General features: G+C 36.5%; 1 protein-coding gene across 1 annotated transcript in view; it reads left to right on the top strand.

Annotated features, from left to right (window-relative positions):
- ACBD6 (acyl-CoA binding domain containing 6) overlaps positions 1–22,413 on the top strand; it is a 213,726-nt gene that overhangs the window by 102,520 nt on the left and 88,793 nt on the right. Inside the window, exon 6 of the mRNA XM_033196388.1 lies at positions 11,156–11,245. Within this exon, the coding sequence (XP_033052279.1) occupies positions 11,156–11,245 (90 nt within the window). The remainder of the gene's footprint in view (positions 1–11,155; positions 11,246–22,413) is intronic.

Genomic DNA, 22,413 nt, shown 5'->3' with positions numbered 1-22,413 from the left:
TGAGGTGAGTGACACCATCTCATTTATATATTCTGATAATGCTCTTACTTGATTTATGTTTATCTGATATTTCAGAAGGGTTTTGGATCAGTTGAGACCGTCTGTATATTTTAGCTACTTTTATTACTAATAGTATGAGTGAAGGATGATGATAATATAACAGAAATAAATAAGTAAGCCACTTAACTTTTCAAAGTCACAGGTTTTTCACTGGAAGTATCTTGTGTGTACTATATGTTGCCTGTTAATATTTATCTTTCAAATAACACATAATACTTTATATAATGCATGTGATAGTTTACAGAGTACTTTCACTTATTACTATATTATCTTTACAACAGTGCTCTTTCTTTCTTTTTTTTTTTGAGACAGAGTCTGGCTCTGTCGCTCAGGCTGGAATGCAGTGGCCGGATCTCAGCTCACTGCAAGCTCCGCCTCCCGGGTTCACACCATTCTCCTGCCTCAGCCTCCCGAGTAGCTGGGACTACAGGCACCCACCACCTCGCCCAGCTAGTTTTTTGTATTTTTTAGTAGAGACGGAGTTTCACCGTGTTAGCCAGGATGGTCTCGATCTCCCGACCTCGTGATCCGCCCATCTCGGCCTCCCAAAGTGCTGGGATTACAGGCTTGAGCCACCGCGCCCGGCCTACAACAATTCTCTAAGGCAGATATTGTTCTTGTTTTACAGACAGGAACTGAAGTTCAGAGACCTACATTTACTTGCTCAAATCCATATAACTGCTAAGTAGAAACCAGGTCTGGGAGAGTATTCTTCCGACCACTAGATTTTAGAAGGATAAATAAAAGGAAGAAAAAGAAGGATAAGCAGTTGTCATTTGGCCTTCCTTGTGTTATGCTCTGGTTTGCAACAATTTCTTTTATAGAATATTACTAGAAGTCGAATCCACATGTGACCTCCACGAAGATCACTGGATGGACAGCTGTGATAGGGGTGGAATAAGTGCCTAGAACACAGATAGCTTACACTAAATAACACATATTTTGTATGTGTAAAGATAAGGAAAACTTGTGTATTTCATTACTTTGATGTAGTGCTGCTTTCCAGATCTTCCAGTTTGTTAACCATGCAGCTACCTTTATCCTCAGCCTGCCAGAACATTGTATTTCATGAACAGATGAAGTGCTTACACATTCATAGACTGAGACGCCAAGAATTCAGTTGGGTTCTCTCATTGCTCCAAGCAGATTTCTGCCCTCTCAGCCATGACAACTCAGGCTGGGCTTTGAATACTGATGGCAAACCCTTTTATTATTAATCAGGGATTTGTATGAATTAATTTAAGAACATAAGGGAGGTGGGAGCTTAAAATCAAAATCAAACTTAACATCCCAAAATAAAATAAATGGTATTGCTTCATCACATTTAAAGCTCTAGCAAATAAAACAATTTGGTAAGCCTTGATGATGGAGTAAAATTGTGTAGCCTCAAAATTAAACTTCTAGTTAAATACTTTTAACCCTTTCTATTCTTTTGACATTTTCTTATTATAAGTTGGGTAACAATTACAGTTTTGAAAGGACATTCTGTTCTTTTTTGTGTTTATGTGATATTTGAACTTGAGATATTTCCCTACTGATTCCCTAAGATTCTCTGGGATAATATACATTTTTACTTAAAATCTTCATTCAGCAGGTTCAACCTAATTTTATGACTAAAAGTCACATTTATTGCACCTAAAATTTGCTGTGAGCACATAGAGAAATTTAATGATAATTTTAATAATAAAAATGATAAGCTATATTTGTATTCCCACACATTGAAATAAATACATTATTCACTGATAACTATGAATTTATAATTTATAAATTATTATTTGAATACATACATTTGGATCTAAGTATTGTATATGAACAAATATATATGAAATGCCTTTTAAATAAAATGTATTTGTATTTCATAATGAAGTTATTTTATTGTATATAAGTATAATTCCTAGTGTACATCTTTTATTCATTTAAGTTGTAATTACTACAAGTTGGGTATTCCTCATCTGAAAATCCAAAATCTGGAATGATCCAAAGTCTGAAACTTTTTAGCAACAGTGTGACACTTCAAGGAAATGTTCTTTGGAGCACTTTGGATTTCAGACTTTTGGATTAAGGAGGAGCAGTCAAGTATATAATATAAATATTCCAAATTTTTTTTAAAATGTAAACTTCTAAACACTTCTGATCCCCAGCATTTGGGATAAGGGGTACCCAACCTATGCAAATATAGTAAGGCATATATTTCTAATTTGAGAAAATTACCTGGTATTTCCTACTAGTATAGTAATTAGGGGACATTGTCTGTATTTTGCATAATAGAAAAAAGTTTCATAGTTATGCTTAGATGTTTCAGGGTCCGAGTTTATAACACCATGGTGTCATATGTACTTTTTAAAAAAAACTAAATTACAACTTTTAGTGTATTTTCAATCATTTGAGAAATGCTTGAAAACTGAATTTGAAATATGAAGGGAAAAGTTAAAGAGAAGATCTTAAAGCCTATTTATTTTTTAAATGGTGGTTCGATTTTTATCTTTGACCCACATTAGTACAGCTCTTCACACATACCAAATATTTTTGGTTCTTCCAGGAAAATATCTTTTAAGGGGAAGGGATGATTTCAATAATTTGTAAAAGCATATTCGAAGTATGGGGAGAATATTTGCTATCAAGCATCAGGCTCAAATTATGTTTATATAATTCTTGTCACATTATTTCTCAGATTAATGTACAATCAACACTAAATACATGCTTATTGATATTATTTAAATAGTATTTTAAATCTTTGAAGTAATTTAAATGTTTTAGATCAAATGTAACAGTGTAATATTTTAGCAAAATAGATGACATTATTCCAGTACAAATGTTTATCATCAGTCCCCCAAAAAGCATTCATACATATAGTTCATTGGTTTTCCATAGTTTTTTTTTTTTTTTTTTTTTTTTTGTGAGACGGAGTCTCGCTCTGTTGCCCAGGCTGGAGTGCAGTGGCTGGATCTCAGCTCACTGCGAGCTCCGCCTCCCGGGTTTACGCCATTCTCCTGCCTCAGCCTCTGGAGTAGCTGCGACTACAGGCACCCGCCACCTCGCCCGGCTAGTTTTTTGTATTTTTTAGTGGAGACGGGGTTTCACCGTGTTAGCCAGGATGGTCTCGATCTCCTGACCTCGTGATCCGCCCGTCTCGGCCTCCCAAAGTGCTGGGATTACAGGCTTGAGCCACCGTGCCCGGCCTTCCTTTCCTTTTCTACTTTGTTTTAAATCTGTGGCTCCTAATACAATTTGCATGCTTTTGGCTTGAGAAACTGCTGCAAACTCTGGTGAAACTGTGACAGTACTAACATAACAGAAAAGCAAAAGATTTAAGAGGCAGGGTCAGTATACTGAGACTAAATTTATGCAGTTATATGAGATTTGAGAAAGGAAGGAAGAAAAAATACATCCTCTTAAATAACTTTGTATATCATAGTATATGTTATTTTGGTTATATAGTTGATTAAGATGTTAATTTGAAGGAACTTTGTTTATTCACACGAATGACTGGGAAATGCATTACAAATTGTCTATTATGCTTATTTGCATTAATGTAGGCAGTGCCATTTAAAAATCAAGCCTATGGTTTTGCTTTGCATCAGAAACTTATATTTAATACAAAATCAGAAAGTAGTGAAAGTAGCTTAAATCCTATGAGCTTTGGCAACTTATTTTTGGTATGTTTTAATAGTGGTGAAATATATATAAAATGTATCATTTTAATCATTTTTAAATCTACAGTTCTGTGGCATTAAATATGCTCACATGAGGCCGAGTGCCATGGCTCGCGCTTGTCATCCTAGCACTTTGGGAGACCAAGGCAGGTGGATCACCGGAGGTCAGGAGTTCAAGACCAGCCTGGCCAACATAGTGAAACCCCGTCTCTACTAAAAATACAAAAATTAGCTGGGCATGGTGGCACATGCCTGTAGTCCCAGCTGCTTGGGAGGCTGGGGCAAGAGAATCACTTGAACCCAGGAGGTAGAGGTTGCAGTGAGCTGAGATCATGACACTGGATTCCAGCTTGGGCGACAAAGTGAGACTCACTCTCAAAAATATACACATGTATATTTTTTTTCACATGAGCCAAGTGTGGTGGCTCACACTTTTAGGCACAAGGAACTCTTGAGCGCAGGAGTTTTAAGACTAGGCTGAGCAACATACTGAGATCCCATCTCCAAATAAAAAATGAATAAATAAAACAATATATTCACATGTGTAACCACCACCACCATGCAACTTTTTTATCTTCCCCAATTGAAACGCTATACCAAGCCAGGTGCCGTAGCTGATGCCTTAATCCCAGCACTTTGGGGGGCTGAGGCGGGCGGATCACCTGAGGTCAGGAGTTCGAGACCAGCTTAGCCAACATGGTGAAACCCCATTTCTACTAAAAATACAAAAATTAGTCAGGCGTGGTGCTGCACATTTGGATTCCCAGCTACTCTGGAGGCTGAGACAGGAAAATCTCTTGAACCCAGGAGGTGGAGGTTGCAGTGAGCCGAGATCACACCACTGCACTCCAGCCTTTGTGACAGAGTGAGACTTAGTCTCAAAAAAAAAAAAAAAACTCTGTACCCATTAAACACCCCCCATTCCTCCCTTCCCCTGGCCCTTGGCAACTACTATTCTATTTTCTATCTGAGTTTGGCTACTCCAGGTACTTCATTTAAATGGTGTCATAACAATATTTGTCCCTTTTGATTGGCGTATTTCGCTCAGTGTAACATCTTCAAGGTTCGTTCATTTTGTAGCATGTATCAGTTTCCTTCCTTTGTAAGATGAATAATATTCCATTGTATGCGTATGCCACATTTTGTTTATTCAGATATCCGTTGATGGACACTTGGTTTTGACTGTTGTGAATTATGCTGTGAACATAGGTGTACAAATTTTTGTTTCATTTTTTTTTCCCCAAGAGTATATTATGAAAAATTTTAAACATAAAGAGAAGTTGAATTTTACAATGAACGTCTATATTTCTACCATCTGGATTCTACCATTATTATTTTACTATGCTTACTTTACCAATATCTAGCCATTCGTCAAATCTTTTTTTATTTTTTGATACATTTTAGAGTATACAGACAACAGTACACTTTCTTCTAAGTATTTTAACATGCATATAATTAACGAGAATTCAGCATTTGGTTTTTCTTTTAAAATAATATTTATATACAATGAAATGCACAAGTCTTAAGTGCACATTTCATGAACTTTGACAAATACATATACCTGTATAACTGAAGCGCCTATCAAGATATAGAACGGTGCTGTCACCCCAGAAAGCTTCCTCATGCCCCTTCCCAGCCACTCTTTTCTTTTAATCTCAAAAAGGTAACCACCGTTTTGATATTATTCTACCATAGATTAGTTCTGCTTGTTCTCAAACTTCATATATATGAGATTATACATATGTACTCCTCTGTGTAGGGCATCTTTCATTCAGCATGTTTTTGAGACTCATCCTATTACTATAGTTCAGTACTTCCTTCTTTTATACTGCTCAGTATGTTCCATCATGTGAATATACCATTGTCTTATGATGGATACCTGAGCTGTTTTCATGGCAACTTCCTATTATTATTGCTATTAATTACCTCCTTTATACAGGATGAATTAATACCTCCCTTTCATGTTCCTTCACCCTTAAGTCACTGACATTATAGCTTAGAAAATTCTTGTGAAGGGATTTTTTTTTTCTTCTTTTGAAACACGAGTGTCACTGTGTTGCCCAGGCTGGAGTACAGTGGCTTGATCATGGCTCACTGCAGCCATGACTTCATGGGCTTAAGCGATTCTCCTGTTGAGCTCAGCCTCCTGAGTAGCTGGGACTACAGAAGTGTGCCACCATGCCCAGCTAATTTTTGTATTTTTTGTAGAGACGGGGTTTCACCATGTTCCCCAGTCTGCTCTTGTACTTGCCTGCTTTGGCCTTCCAAAATGCTGGGACTATGTGCATGAGCCACCACACCAGCCAGATTTTTTAAAGTAGTGTATTCGAAATCTTTCTCAATTTCCTGACAAATTAGCAACACCATTTTTCCCTACCGTAGATCTTTGCCAGTGAAAGAGATCCAGTAGTTGCTGATTTTAAGTGTATATCACACATACTGGTGTATGGTTTTCTTTTTAATGCTGGTAAGTAAATTATCCCAGGAGGAGTCATTGGCTTCCATGCTAGGTATATCTTGAGATGTTAGACTATCTTTCAATCTTATTCCTAAGTTTTTGAAACAACATTGTCATTTTACTATGGACAGGGAAGTGAAAGAAGGAGGCATTGTGTAATTTCTGGTGGTTGCAGGTAGCAGAGTTCTCACTATGGCCAGCTGCTACAGTAGTAGCAGCAAAAGGTAGAAGATAGTACAGAGGAGATGGGGACATTACAGGTTGTTGGTAGGTGAAGTCAATCTCTACTACAATTATAAATTGATACCCAGTTTTTTTGCAGAGAGAAATTCAGGTCTGACTGTTTGCAGTATTTCATTTACTAATTAGACAGTGCCATGCCGTATACCATATGTGTTTGATAGAATGACAAAAGGACAACTCTTACAAATTTAAATATACCAACTTTGCCATGTTTTAATCTATTGTATATATGGTATATATACTTTGAATTTGATCTCAAAATACCATAAGAACATCAAGACTCATTTTATAATAGAATCTCCTTCCTTCCCTCCTCTCCCCTCACCGCCCCCCCCCCCCATTTTTTTTTTTATTTGACAGAATTTTGCTCTGTTGCCCAGGCTGGAGTACAGTGGCATGATCTCATCTCACTGCAACCTCCACTACCCCGATTCAGGCAATTCTCCTGCCTCAGCCTCCCAAGTAACTGGGATTACAGGCACATGCACCACCACACCCCGCTAATTTTTTGTATTTCTAGTAGATACAGGATTTTGCCATGTTGGCCAGGCTTGTCACAAACTCCTGACCTCGGGTAATCTGCCCTCCGGCCTCCCAAAGTGCTGGGATTACAGATGTGAGCGACCGTGCCTGGCTAAAATCTCCTCTTTTTTTAAATTTTGTGATATTGAGGAGAAAAGTCTAATTTAAAAAAAAATTCTACTTGGTTTAAGGATGAGTTACTAAGGAAATCAGAGAAGCATTTCATATATTAAGATGTGCTCTCTGTATTTTCCAGAAGGTATGAAAGTAATACCACTTAATAGGTTAGCTGCTACCCTGCACTTTCAAAGCACTTTAGAGTCATTCATCTGTCTGAGGTAGGACAGTGTTAGCACCCTTGGTTAATAGATGAGAATTCTTTTTCTCCCTGCATTTTACTGTATTTGAGTTCCAGAATTTATTCAGAGCTCTCCAGTGTTTGTGGTCTTCTGGTGGCCTAACAAAAGTTCTTTTTAATAATGGCTCTCCCTCACCAATCTCCTGAATGCTTCTGGGATATTTTCCAGAAGAGTTTTTAAAATTAGAAACAAAGAATTGTCACTTATTGTGGTAGCAATAAAAATAAATTTAACTTGAAAATTTATAAGAGATTATATCACTCGTGGAAAAAGATAAAACAATTATATAGACAAATAGGTAAACTATTTCATAAATTTAGATAAAGTCTTAGGAGATATAACTTTAATGCACACCTAATTCATGGTTTTCCTTCTGGAGGAGAGATTATGGAATTCTTTACCTAAAATAATAATTATATTGAACTAGGTGCGTTTGTGGTTAACAAGGGAAAGAAACCACAGATGTTTATTTCCTGCATCTCTGCAAATTACTGGTTATGTTAGTGAGTGAATAATAAATTAGAGTATGGTTATAGGAACTTTATAATTTGAAGAAGTAAAAGGTATCACAGACACCTCATTGTGCTGGTTTTTATTCATTTAAATATAGAGCTTCTTGAAGGTTAAAATTCCAAAGCCTGATTTGTTTTCTCTGTGTTTGTTTACAAGTATGTTTAATCCTACTCTTGTTTTTGAGCTTTGTAATACTGCATGGAATATTAATCATTATGTGATCTTATTGTAGATATCTTCAGTGCTTCCACAGAAAGTCATTGTCAGAGAATTCATTCTAATTCAAGGTTAATTAGTGTACCATTAAAATAATGTGTTACAAGAATTAATTGCATTGCAGGTCAGAAAACGTGTTAAAAAGTATGGTGTAAATGTCTGAGAGCACATCATCCTTTTTAAAACATTACTATACATGTGCCCCGCTTCTGGAAAATATATCCAAAGTGAAAATCACTACGGAGGTCCAGTCATAGGTGTTTCCCCTAAAGTAAATTTTTGGCACCACATGGAAAATTTAAAATATGGGAAATTTAAAATATAACCCCCATTAACAGTAAAATGTGTTGCTTCTCAGCTTTACCATTGAAACAGCTAAGGATTTATATTTTAGCTTTGGTTGATATAACCCTATTGGGTCAAACCTAAGGAAAATTCAGGGACATGGCTGAGAGATATAAATTATCTATACATCTTATGGTAAAAGTACAAGATATATTATGTTGTCCTACTTAACTATTATGTAGTTTTTGTAAGTACCCTATGTAAATATACCACACATCATCTTAACTATGTAGTAACTCTTGTCTATAGTTTAAGCTAATAGCCATAAAATGCACACTTAACAATTAGAACTAAAAATGATAGACTTTGAAATTTTGTGTGATTATTTTAATGTATTAATAAATGGTGTGAAACAATAACGTGGACCTATAGAATATTTATTCATTAGTATTTGTTCAGAGTCTCATTAAAATATCTAATTGTTCATATGGAGGATTTTTGAATTAGGGCCCTAGTAACAGCAGATCACATTAGAGCTACAAAAATTTTAACATAGGAAACTGCTGTAGTACTCAACAATACATTTTCACCTGGACTTTTAGAATCATCTCCACTAAAAAATAACTCCTGGCTGGGCGTGGTGGCTCATGCCTGTAATCCCAACACTTTGGGAGGCCGGGGTAGGCGGATCACAAGGTCAGGAGTTCGAGACCAGCCTGGCCAACATGGTGAAACCCCGTCTCTACTAAAAAAAAAAATACAAAAATTAGCTGGGTATGGTGGCGGGTGCCTGTAATCCCATCTATTTGGGAGGCTGAGGCAGGAGAATTGCTTGAAACTGGAAGGCGGAGGTTGCAGTAAGCGGAGATCCCGCCACTGCACTCCAGCCTAGGCAAAAGAGTGAAACTCCATATCAAAAATAAAATAAAATAGAATAAAATAAAAATAACTCCTACTGGGCTCTGAACAAGGCAAAATAAAATAGTTTTGATACTGTAAAGTGTGAATGATTTGCCCACATTTTTTCTCTGCTTTTCTCCCTCTTAGGATTTTGCATAAGCCTGTTAGAAAACAGGTATTCACAGGTAAATAAAAGTAAATCAAGCAAATGAAAGCAAAAGAAGACAATTTGTAGGGAAGAAGTTTTCCTACTTTGTTGTTTGTTTAAAGAATAGATCCTAGTTTAATTAGTTGAACTAATAGGTGTGTGAAGAGAGTCTGGATGATAAAAAGAATGTAGGCAGTTTTAGAAAAGCTGTTTCTTGAAAGGTGCTTTTTACTTTAAATCAATCCTCGCCCCAGCTTATATCTTTTCTAAAATGACATAAAGTAGGGATTTCAACTTAATGTGGAAAAACATTCCATTCTTTATAAATGACAACATCATCACCATCCTCAGAAAGTAGTAAGCCATGCATCCCTCATTTATTCAGAAAAGCCCTTAGCTTTTGGGGTTTTGTTAATTCTTTTGAACCAAGTAGGCTTTTTTTCATTAACTAAAACAAGATTTAGCAGTAGAGAATAGAAATAACACATGTAATAGTAACTGTGAGTCTTTGGTAGACAAATGTTAAAATTAATATTTCATATTTGGTATTTGTCTCCTAATAGTTAATCATCCATTCTCTTTTACAAGTGGCTTTCACAGTCAGCTGTTTGATGATAGACACTAATAGATTGTACTAGTGTTTTTGAGGTATTTCAGAGTGTAAACTTGCAATAGTAAGGAGAAATGCTTATTTTCAAACTGGTTAAATAATCTTTTTAAGGAATAAACTTGAGGAAATTTAGATATAGTACATTTGGATTATGATTTCTACTTAGGTTTAAGTGCTTGCTTTTTTATTCTTATGAATTCATTGGACATAACATTTTAGAAAACTGGAATTTATAAAGTACAGTTTACAAAGCATTTTCTTGTAGTTCATTTAGCAGATATTATTGATATTATTGTTGTTATTACTATCATCGCCACTCTGTAAGTGAACTGATTGAGCTGAAAGCAGGCATTGGGCTAGTACAGACCCAGAAGTAGATATTGGGGCTTCCCATTGATTGTTTTCGTTGTTGTTGTTGTTTTTGAGATGGAGTTTTACTTTGTCACCCAGGCTAGAGTGCAGTGGTATGATCTCAGCCCACTGCAACCTCCGCCTCCCGAGTTCAAGCAATTCTCCTGCCTCAGTGTCCCAGGTAGCTAGGTTTACAAGCGCCCATCACCATGCCCGGCTAATTTTTGTATTTTTAGCAGAGACAGGATTTCACCATGTTGGCCAGGCTGGTCTTGAACTCTTGACCTCAAGCGATCCACCCGCCTCGGCCTTTCAAAGTGCTGAGATTACAGGCGTGAGCCACCGTGCCCTGCCCCATTGATTGTTTATTGCTTTTCCCCTAGTGCATTTTTATATCATTCATTCTTGGAATAATTAACCCATACTTTTACATATTTCCTTATCTTTCTTAAAACATTAGCCGGGCGCGGTGGCTCAAAGCCTGTAATCCCAGCACTTTGGGAGGCCGAGACGGGCGGATCACGAGGTCAGGAGATCGAGACCATCCTGGCTAACACAGTGAAACCCTGTCTCTACTAAAAAATACAAAAATCTAGCCGGGCGAGGTGGCGGGCGCCTGTAGTCCCAGCTACTCCGGAGGCTGAGGCAGGAGAATGACGTAAACCCGGGAGGCGGAGCTTGCAGTGAGCTGAGATCCGGCCACTGCACTCCAGCCCTGGCTACAGAGCGAGACTCCGTCTCAAAAAAAACAAACAAACAAACAAAAAAAAACATAATATCTTTTACATGGCCCCACCACTGAGGTAACAAATTCATTTATCTTGTTCTGTGTTTTAGGGTAGGGCTCTACTTCACTGGGCCTGTGATCGAGGACATAAGGAACTAGTCACAGTCTTGCTGCAGCATAGAGCTGACATTAACTGTCAGGTAAGAGTGACAAAATAAAGAAGAGCTTTTATTTTTTAAATTGAAGTATGATTCACATAACATAAAATTTACCAGATAAACTCTTTTGAAATGTGGAATTCAGTGGCGTTTAGTACATTTCACAATGTTGTGTAATCATTGCTATTATATAGTTCCGTAATACTGTTGTCACTGCAGAAGAAAACCCTGTTCCCACTAAGCAGTCACTTTTTAAAATTTTTTTATTTCTCCCTTTGCCCCAGACCTTGGCAACCACTAATCTGCTTTCTGTTTCTATAGATTTGCCTATTCTGGATATTTTATATAAATGGAATCATAACAATTACGGTTGTGTTTGTCTTCTTTTACTTAGCATAATGTTTTGAAGGTGTATCTATATTGTAACATGTAACAATACCTCATTCCTTTTTATGGCTGTATTTTTTGAATATCCCACGTATTTATCCATTAATCAATTGATGGGTTGATGGGCAGTTTGGGTTGTTTCTGTCTTTGGCAATTGTGAATAATGCTACTGTGAACATTTGTGTACTTGTGTTTTTGTTTGAATACCTGTTGTCAGTTCTTTTGGTTGTAGACATAGGAGTGGAATTACTGGGTCATAAAGTAGTTTGATGTTAACCTTTTGAGCAACTGACAAACTGTTTTCCATAGGAGCTACACCATTTTTCATGCCCAGCAGCTATGTATGATGCTTCCAGTTTCACCACATCCTCACCAATACTTGTTACTTTCGCTTTTTAAAAAATAACTATCTTGGCCGGGCGCGGTGGCTCAAGCCTGTAATCCCAGCACTTTGGGAGGCCGAGACGGGCGGATCACGAGGTCAGGAGATCGAGACCATCCTGGCTAACACGGTGAAACCCCGTCTCTACTAAAAAATACAAAAAATTAGCCGGGCGAGGTGGCGGGCGCCTGTAGTCCCAGCTACTCGGGAGGCTGCGGCAGGAGAATGGCGTGAACCCGGGAGGCGGAGGTTGCGGTGAGCTGAGATCCAGCCACTGCACTCCAGCCTGGGCGACAGAGCAAGACTCCGTCTCAAAAAAAAAAAAAAAAAAAAAAAAAAAAACTCTCTTAGCGGGTATGAAATGATATCTCATCATGGTGTAATTTTGATTTGCATTTCCCTAATGACTAATGATATGGAGTATCTTTTCACATGCTTGTTGACTATTTGCATATTTTTTTTTCCTTTTGTTTATGGTGCCATACTTTAGAAACCATTGCCAAATCCAAGGTCACAGAACCTAAGGTTTTGGTTTTCTTTCTCCTTTTTATTGTGGTAAAATACTCATAAAATTTACCATTTTAACCATTTTAAGTGGATAGTTATGTGGCACTAAATACGTTTATATTGTGTGCACCCATCGCCACCACCCATCTCCAGAACTTTTTCATCCCCCGCAACTGAAACTCTAACCATTAAACACTAATTTCCTATTCCTCCCTTTCCTTAGCCCCTGGCAACTACCATTCTACTTTCTATTTCTGTGAATTTGACTGCTCTAGGTACCTCATATAAGTGGAATCATACAAAATTTGTCCCATTTTGACTGGCTTATTTCACTCAGCATAACATCATCAAGGTTCATCCGTGTGGTTGCGTGTGTCAAAATTTCCTTCCCTTTTAAAGCCGAATGTTATTTGTATGTATTTACAATACTTTGTTTATTCCAATATCTATGGGCACTTGGTTTGCTTTTACCTTTTGGCGATTATGAATAACGATACTGTGAACATGGATGTACAAATGTCTGTTCAAATCCCTACTTTCACTTCTTTCCAGTATATACCCTAGAAATAGAATTGCTGGATCGTATGATAATTCCACGTTTAATTTTTTGAGGAATTGCCATATTTCCCACAGTAGCTGCACCATTTCACATTTCCACCAGTAATACACAGATATTTGAATTTCTCCACATCCTTGCCCACACTTGTTATTTTCTGTGTTTTTGACAATAGACATCCTAATGACTGATTTGGGTGCCTTTTTTTCATTTCCTTGCCTAATTGCTCCAGCTGGGCCTTCCAGTACTAGGTTCAATAGAAATGGTAACATAGGCATCTTTGTCTTTTTACGCTTAGGTTCTGGAAAAAGCTAAAAATAAAAATAAAAAAAATCACACAACACTGTTGTTACCATAAATCATGGTAATATAATCATTAAATTTGACTACCTAATCTTCTGGTCTTTATCTTCAGAATACCTCCTATTTCACAGAGAAAGTAGAATAAATGTTTATGACCAACCCATATCTCAGCCAGTAGCTCCAGACATATCTCTTTGATGTCCCTCAGACACTTCAAACGCACAATATCTAACACTAAACACCAGCATCCCTCAACAGCCCACTCTTCCCTGCCCGCCACTCACCATAATTGGCACCATCATCCAACAAGTTCCCAGGAGAATGTGTCATAATTTAGTTAACTAGTACCATATAAATGGACTGTACCAATTTATACTTCGACCAGCAATGTATGAGAGAATTCCTGTTTCTCTAGCCCTGCCAAATAGTTCATCATAACACTTTTTGTTCTCTGCCTGTTTGATGAATGGTATATCATATTTTTAATATAGCTTTTCCTCAGTTTCCCATTGTGTTGATGGTATTTTTCTCCTTACAGGAACTTTTTATATAGTAAGGAAAATCACTTTCTTTGTGATATAGTTGTTAAAATTTTCCCCCACATTTTCTTCTAGAATTTTTATTATTTCATGGTTTTTATCAACTCATCTAGAATTGATATACGTATCCTACGTATGTAATAGGAATTTTACTTTTGTCCAAATGGTGCCAACTTTATTTTTTTCCATATGACTAGCTAGTTCCAGTAATGTTTATTGAATCATTGGTATCTTTTCTATAGCAATTTGAACTGTCTTATCATAGTCTCAATTCTTTTATGTATTTCAGTCTATCTTGGGGGCTTGTTCTTCCATTCCATTGCTCTGGTTTTCTGTTCATGTATTTGTGCTACACTGTTTTAAGTATTATAGCTTCAAAATATATTTTTAAATCTGGTTGGGCAAATTTCTTCACTACTCATTCAAAATACTTTCTACTATTTTTGCTTATTTATTTTTCTGTGTAAATTTCAAAATCATTTTTTCAATGCCCAACTTTCCCTACCACTATTACCACTAAGTTAAAACAACAAACAAGAAGAACTGGCCAGATGGCGATGGCTCATGCCTGTAATCCTAGCACTTTAGGGGGCTGAGTCAGGAGGATCACTTGAGACCAGGAGTTTGAGACTAGCCTGGGCAACATAGTGAGACCCCATCTCCACAAAATTTTTTTTTTAAATTTGATATAGTGGTGGGTGCCTATAGTCCTAACTACTCTGGAGGCTGAGGTGGGAGGATCACTTGAGCCCAGGAGTTACAGGCTACAGTGAACTATGATTGCACCACTGCATTCCATCCTGGATGACAGAGCACAAGACCCTATCTCTAAAAAACAACAAAACAATATTTTTAACCAAACACATTGTTTGGAGATATTGTATATGGAAATTTCCCCAAGTTAGACATTGCCTTAGGTTTTTGCCTTGCGGATTTCTTATGTTCTGTTTGTTTGGATAGTGTAAGACAAACAATCCAAAAACTATAGGTGGCTTTATAGAACATTCTTTACTAAACACCAAGCTTTAATGCAAAGTAAAAGTTCAATGTAGGTTTTTAGGACGGATCTGTTAGTATTATATGCCTGGCACAATGTACTCCTTTGTATTCACATGACCATTGTGTATAGCCACCAGCTTTGATTCTCTTTTGACAGTCATAATCTATACAATCTAACTTTAGTTAATGGGATGCTTTTGGCTTTTCCAGTTTGAGTTGCTAACATGCTTCGAAGTCAAAGGGCTTCTGGAGGTTAGCTCTCAGAATAGCTCTTTCCCTTGTAATATCTTCTTTGGTTTCGTTATTGAAAACTCTTTTCAAATATAGACAATACAAACATAATAAATGGAAGGAAAGGTTCATCTCCCTCATGACTCAATATTTCTTAAACAACATTATTATTGACTGGCCTATTGGTTGCAAAAAAGGAAAATCAATTTTATTAGAAGTATTTGCTTGGCCACAGATCTTGGTACTAACTCAGCACAGGCAGTCTGATGTTATCAACTATCTGAAGACTAATTTTTACCATTAGTCTGGAACGAAGCAGTAATTAGAGATATGTCAAAGTCTACTCTGTGTTTTCCTGTCGTTTTTTACCCTTCAGTCTGTCTCATACATTTTTTTTTTATACTGTGGCTTCTATTTTGTGTGACTGTGATGGAATTGAAACTTGAAATTTTATTTCTAAGGAAGATGTTGTATAGATTTCGTTTGTTATCTGACAGTATTATGGATACAGTTTTGTCTCTTCCACTGCTTGGTACTGATTTTTAATTCCACTCTGGAAGTTAGGTTCATACCACATTTGAGATTAGGATATGGCTTACATGCACGCGCGTGTGCGCATGCATACACACACACCCTTCTCTGACTTCTTGAATAACTTTGATTTTTTAAGCCCTGAAGAAAGATTAAAACTACCCCCCAAAGCACATTAAAAGGTATTTGAATGCTGAACATTTATTGGTAGGAGGAGTAGGAGCATCTGTGGTGTATGTGCCAGTACTGTGTACTGGTGTTATGCAGTTTAAAAGAAAAACATTTTGTTTAAGTGGTACAGAAATGTATAAAGGCTTTATGACATATACATTATATAAGCTTACAGTTTTTAGACTACCCCGTGCCCTCTCAGTGAATACCTTGTGCCTATCTGTGTCTTATGAAAGATTTCAAAAACATGAGAAAAGTATAAAGCAATAAATAAAACCATCTGTAATCCCATTACATAGTGCATATCTGTGTGCAGTGGGGTGGGTAGGATATAACAAGTATTTAGTGTTTACTATGTGTCAAGAATTTTATGTGTATTGTCTCTTTTAGTCATTGCATCAATCCATGCTCTACATTTTACGGTGAAGAAACAGGAGTTTAAAGAAGTTATAGAGCTAGTGAAGGCCAAAGCCTAGATTCAAATATTCTAACTCCAAAGCCCAAGCTCTTAACCTCTTCACTGTAAAATTTGAATATATTTCATTTTCATCTTTATTTTTTTCTACTTACATATATATATTTTAAAGGTATTTAGTATAATGTATATTAAGTATTTTTCTTCGCTAATTAAAATTAAGTCTAAAATAAATTCAGTGAGGTAAATGTACACAAATCTTAAGGATATGGCGCAATGCGTTTTACATACATACACACACACACACATCTATACACATACACATACCCTTGTGTGACTACCACCTATTTCAAATTAAAACATTCCTGGGATCCCTAGAAAATTTATTCCCTAAAGTTACTTCCTGTCAATATCCATCCTTCACTTCCACCCTGAGGTGACTATTATTCTGAACTTCTGTGACCCCTGATTAGTTCTAACACTTCTTAAAATTCAAATATTTGGAATAATAAAGTATATATACTTTTGGATTAAGCTTATTATGTTCAATATAACATTTGTGAGAGTCATCCACGTTACATGTATCAGTTGTTCCCTTATTGCTGTGTAACATTTCATTGTATGTTTATACCATAATTTTATCTGTTCTCCTGTTGATGGACATTTAGGTGTCTTTTTTTTCCTTCAGTGTTTGGCTATTATGAATAAAGGAGCTGTGAGCTTTCTTGAATGTGGACATATACACGTATATTTTCATTCCTCTTAGGTATATACCTAGGAGTAGAATTGCTGGGTCTTAGCATAACTCTGTGTTTAAATTTTTGAGGAACTGCCTGTTGTTTTTCAAAGAGGCTGCACCATTTTATATTCTCAGCAGCAATGTATGAGAGTTCTAGTTTGTCCACATCCTTGCCATTACTTGTTATCATCTGTCTTTTTGATTATGCCATCCTAAGGTATGGGAAGTAGCATCTCACTGTGGTTTTGATTTTCATTTCCTTGGTGGTTAATGATGTTGAGGATCTTTTCATCTACTCATTGGTCATTTGTATATGTTCATTGTGGAAATTTCTATTCAGATTTTATGCTCATTTAAAAAATGGTGTTATTTGTCTCTTTATTATTCAGTTTAAGAGTTACATGTTTTGGATACAAGTCCCTTTTCAGATGTATGATTTGCAGATACTTTCTTCAGTTCATTGAATTGTCTTTTTACTTCTTCGAAAGTGTCCTTTAAAACATAAAAGTTTTAAATTTTTTTGGTCTTATTTTTTGGTTTTTTTTTTGTGGTTTTAAGAAATCATTGTCTAATCAAAGATCATGATGATTAAGCCTTTTTCTTCTAAGAATTTTATAGTGTTATCTCTTACATTGAAGTCTTGGATTATTTTGAGTTAATTGGGTAGAGTGTGAAGTAGGGGGTCTAACTTCATTCTTTTACATATGGATGTCCAGTTGTTTCGCCACTGTTATTGAAAAGACTGTTCTTTCCCCCATTAAGTCATTGTAGCACTCTTGTCAAAAATAAATTTGTTTATAAATTTGAGGATTTATTTCTAGATTCTTAGTTTTATTTCATTGATCAATATGTCTTTCCTTATGTTAATACCACGCAGTCTTGATTACTATGCCTTTGTAATAAGTTTTGAAATTGAAAAGTGTGATTCTTCCACCTTTTTTCAAGGTTGTTTTGGCTATTCTGGGCCCCATGAATTTCTATGTGAATTTTCGGATCAGTTTGTTCATTTTTGCAAAAAAGGCAGCGAAGTTTTTAATAAGAATTGTATTGAATCTATAGATCAGTTTGAGTAGTAGTACCATCTTAAAATATTAAGTCCATGAATACATGATGCCTTCCCATTTATTTAGGTCTTATTTAATTTCTTTCAGTGATGTTTTATAGTTTTCAGTGTACAAGTCTTGCACTTCTTTGGTTAAATTTATTGCTAAGTATTTTATGTTTTTGATGTTATAGATGGAATTGTTTTCTTCATTTCCTTTTCTGATTGTTCATTCTTAAGGTATAGAAATATAATTAATTTTTGGCCAGGCATGATGGGTCACACCTGTAATCTCAGCACTTTGGAAGGCCAAGGCAGGAGGATGACTTGAGGCCAGGAGTTTGAGACCGGCCTGGGCAACATAGTGACACTGTGTTGCTACAAAAATTAAAAAAAAAAAAAAAAAAAAAAAAAAGTTCTGTGTTTATTGATCTGTATCCTGCATTCTTTCTGAATACTTCTATTAGTTCTGACAGTTTATTAGTGGATTCCTTATAATTTTTATATACAAGATTGTATCATTTGCAAATAGAGATAGTTATATTAGCTGCATAAAACCAGATGGGAAATACTCCTTTATTCTCTGAAACAGTGCATAAAAACAGTGCATAATTTAAGATTAGTATTAACTATTCTTTAATGCTTAGATAAAGGGTCTTCAGTTCCAGATAAGACTTATTTCTGCCTATTCTTCCTATTCAGTTCAGATTTAAAACGCTGGACACATACAGCAAATAAACGTAAGAAGACTAAAGGGTTAGAAGAAGAGAGCTGACTGACTAGGGACCTCAAGAATTGAGAAATGACACTGCGGTGATTTCTCTGGGTTTTCTTTTTGTTTCTTTATAAGCTGAAGTGGTCTCTGGAGAAGCCCACAACCCAGAAATACCAACAGGTGCAGACAAGAAAAGCCTGTTATCTCTTGCCAAAGGACAGGAAAAGGGGCAATCTAACAGAACGGAACTCTTCAACAACACCCACCCTACCCCAGCCAAATACATGGAGGAAGAATATGCCACCCCCTTGCTTGGAGGCTGAAAGGGAAGCCTAGACATCGCTGGCTTATGGTAGCAAGCAGTGCTTCTCTTCTCCATCAAGGTGTTATCAACAAATGCTGAATAAGAACCTTGGGCTTTCAGTTCCTGCCCAGTGGTAGCAGGGAGTGATTTCCTTCCCTCACCAGGGTGGTGCCAGAAGAGGCCAAATGGGAAGCCTAGACTTTCATATCCTGCCCAGAGGTAGCAGGTGATACTCCCCTTCTGTCACAAGTGTGGTGTCAGTGGAGACCAAGTGGTAAGCTTGGATATCCATCACCTCCCACCCTGGAATTACAGGCAATAAGGTAGTACTTCTCCCCTTCCCAATAAGGAGTGATGGTGTGGGGGAGAATTTTAGAGAGAAGGGAGCTGGAGAAAGAGATGCTTTCAACTTGTATGTAGAGTTCTGTAAAGATCCCAGAGTGACTCATACATAATACTGACCAAAATTAACATGACAGAAGGGTTGAGAACTGAACTACAGTGTGGAATAGTGCCTACATTTTCACATTGACCTCTAGGTAGCACACAATCAAGGCAGACCCAAATAGTATTATAAGGGCTCTGAAAATGAAATTACTGTTGGAACTACAACTCCTAAAAGTAGGTCAGGACCTACACAAGAAACCCAAATAGAGAAACTGCCTGCTAAACTAGAAGATTTAAATAGAATACAGATTCACATACTCAAAATTGAAAATTACTCATCATACCAAGAACCTGGAAAATCACAACTCGAATGGTAAAAGGAGGTCAACATACACCAAACAGTGAGATGTTGAAATTGTCTGACAAAGGTTTTAGAACAGTCATCATAAAAATGTTTCAGTGAGTAGTTACATTCTTGAAACAGATGGGAAAAAAAAAAAAATCTCAGCAAAGGAATAGGAGATCTAAAAAGGATATAAATGGAAATCATAGAATTGAAAATATAATAGCTGAAATAAAAATTCACTGGATGCACTCAATACTAGATGGAAATTATAAGATCAGTGAACTTTAAGCAAAGTATATAATTTGAACATCAGAGAGAAGTAGATGGAAAAGAAATTAACAGAACCTCCAGGACTGTGGGACAATTGTAAAAGATCTAACTTTTTTTGTCATCAGAGTGCTAGAAGGAGAGGAGAAAGAGTGTGGAACTACAAAAAATATTCAAAGAGTTACTGGCTGGAAACTTCCCAAATTTGATAAAAGGCATAAACCTATAAGATTTAAGAAACTGAGAGAACCATAGACAGATATACCTGAAAAAATTCACAGCAAGACACTTTAAAATCAAGCTTTGGCAGATTAATGAGAAAAATAAAAAACAACATTGAAAGCATTTAGAAGGAAAAAGTACATTGCTCCTCAATTTATGATGGGCTTACATCCTGATAAAACCATCATAAGTTGAAAATATCTTAAGTTGAAAATGCACTTAATACACCTAACCTATCTCATAGCTTAGCTACTGAATGCATTTATTTATTTATTTATTTATTTATTTTTGTGAGACAGTGTCTAGCTCTGTCGCTCAGGCTGGAGTGCAGTGGTGTAATCTTGGCTCACTGCAACCTCTGCCTCCTGGGTTCAAGCAGTTCTTCAGCCTCAGCCTCCAGAGTAGCTGGGGCCACACTCGGCTAATTTTTGTATTTTTAGTAGAGATGGGATTTCACTGTGTTAGCCAGGCTGGCCTCGAACTTCTGACATCAAGTGGTCCACCTGCCTCAGCCTCCCAAAGTGTTGGAATTACGGGCGTGAGACATTGCGCCCAGCCTTTTCTATCCTTTTACTTGTACCATATGTGTATGTGTTAGTCTTCTTGGTCCGCTATAACAAAATACACAGACTGAATAGCATAAACCACAGACATTTATTTTCCCACAGTTCTGGAGGTTCTAAATCAAAGATAAAGATGCCAACAGGGTTGGTTTCTGGTGAGGCCTCTCAACTTGGCTTGTAGATAGCCACCTTCTTGCTGTGTCCTCACAGGCCCTTCCTCTGTGCTAATATATCGAGAGATCTCTAGTGTCTCTCTCTCTTGTAAGGGCAGCAGCCCTATCACATTAAGGCCACACCTTTATAACCTAATTTAACCCTAATTAGCTCTTTAAAGGCCCTGTTTCTAAATTTAGTCATATTGAGGATTAGGGCTTCAACATAGGAATTGGGTGTGGGAGAGCACATTTTAGTTCATAACACTGTATCTTCATATTTAAGGCATGTCTCTTATAAACAGTGTGTAGTTGGGTTTTGGTCTTTAGTATGATAATCTTTGTCTTTTAATTGCAGTATTTGATTATTTATGTTTAATGTAATTACTTGTATAGTTGTTTAAGTTACCAGCTTGCTATTTGTTTTCTGTTTGTTCCATCTGCTCTATTTCTCTATTTTTTCTTTCCTGACTGATTTTGTGTTAATAAGTATTTTCTATTTTTTCTTTCCTGACTTCTTTTGTATTTATAAGTATTTTACTGCATGCATAGAATGTGTAATGATCAGAGTATTTGGGTAACCTGGAGTTTTTATCATTTTTATGTGTTGGGAGCATTTCAGGTTCTCTCTTCTAACTGCTTTGAAATATACAATACATTGTTGCTAACTATAGTAACCCTACTCTGCTACAAAATATTATACCTTCTATCTAACTGTATGTGTATACCTATTGATGAACCTGTTTTCATCACCACTTCCCACCAGCACACCTTTCCCAGCCTCTGGTATCAGTCCTTCTACCCACTACCTTCATGAGATCAACTTTTTTAGCTTCTACATATGAATGAGAACATGTAAAATCTGTCTTTCTGTGTCTGGCTTATTTCACTTGACATAAGGGCCTCCAGTTCTATCCACATTGCTGCAAATATCATGATTCATTCTTTTTCATAGCAGACTAGTATTCCATTGTGTATGCATACCACATTTTCTTTATCCATTCATCTGTAGATGGACACTTTAGTTGATTCCATACCTTTGGTATTGTGAATAGTGCTACAGTGAACATCAAAGTGCAGGTGTACCTTTGATACACTTATTTCTTTTCCTTTCAATAAATACCCAGTAGTGGCATTGCTGAAATGTGTGGTAGTTCTGTTTTTAGTTTTTTATGAAATCTTCATACTATTGCCCCATAGTGGCTGTACTGATTTACATTCTCACTAACCATGTGTAAGAATTTTTCTCTGCATCCTTGCCAGCATCTGTTATTTTTAAATCTTTTTAATAATAACCATTCTAACTGGGTTAAGATGGTATCTCGTGGTCTTAATTTACATTTCCCTAATGATTAGTGATGTTAAGCATTTCTTTCATGTAGCTGTTAGCTATTTGTCTACTTTTGAGAAATATCTGTTCACACCCTTTGCTCATTTAATAGGATTATTGTT

This window comes from Trachypithecus francoisi, unplaced genomic scaffold (assembly GCF_009764315.1).
Source record: "Trachypithecus francoisi isolate TF-2019V2 unplaced genomic scaffold, Tfra_2.0 Lachesis_group5, whole genome shotgun sequence".
Lineage (NCBI taxonomy): Eukaryota > Metazoa > Chordata > Mammalia > Primates > Cercopithecidae > Trachypithecus > Trachypithecus francoisi.
The sequence above is the reverse complement of the archived record's forward strand: the minus strand, read 5'-3'. Positions and strand labels throughout refer to the sequence as shown.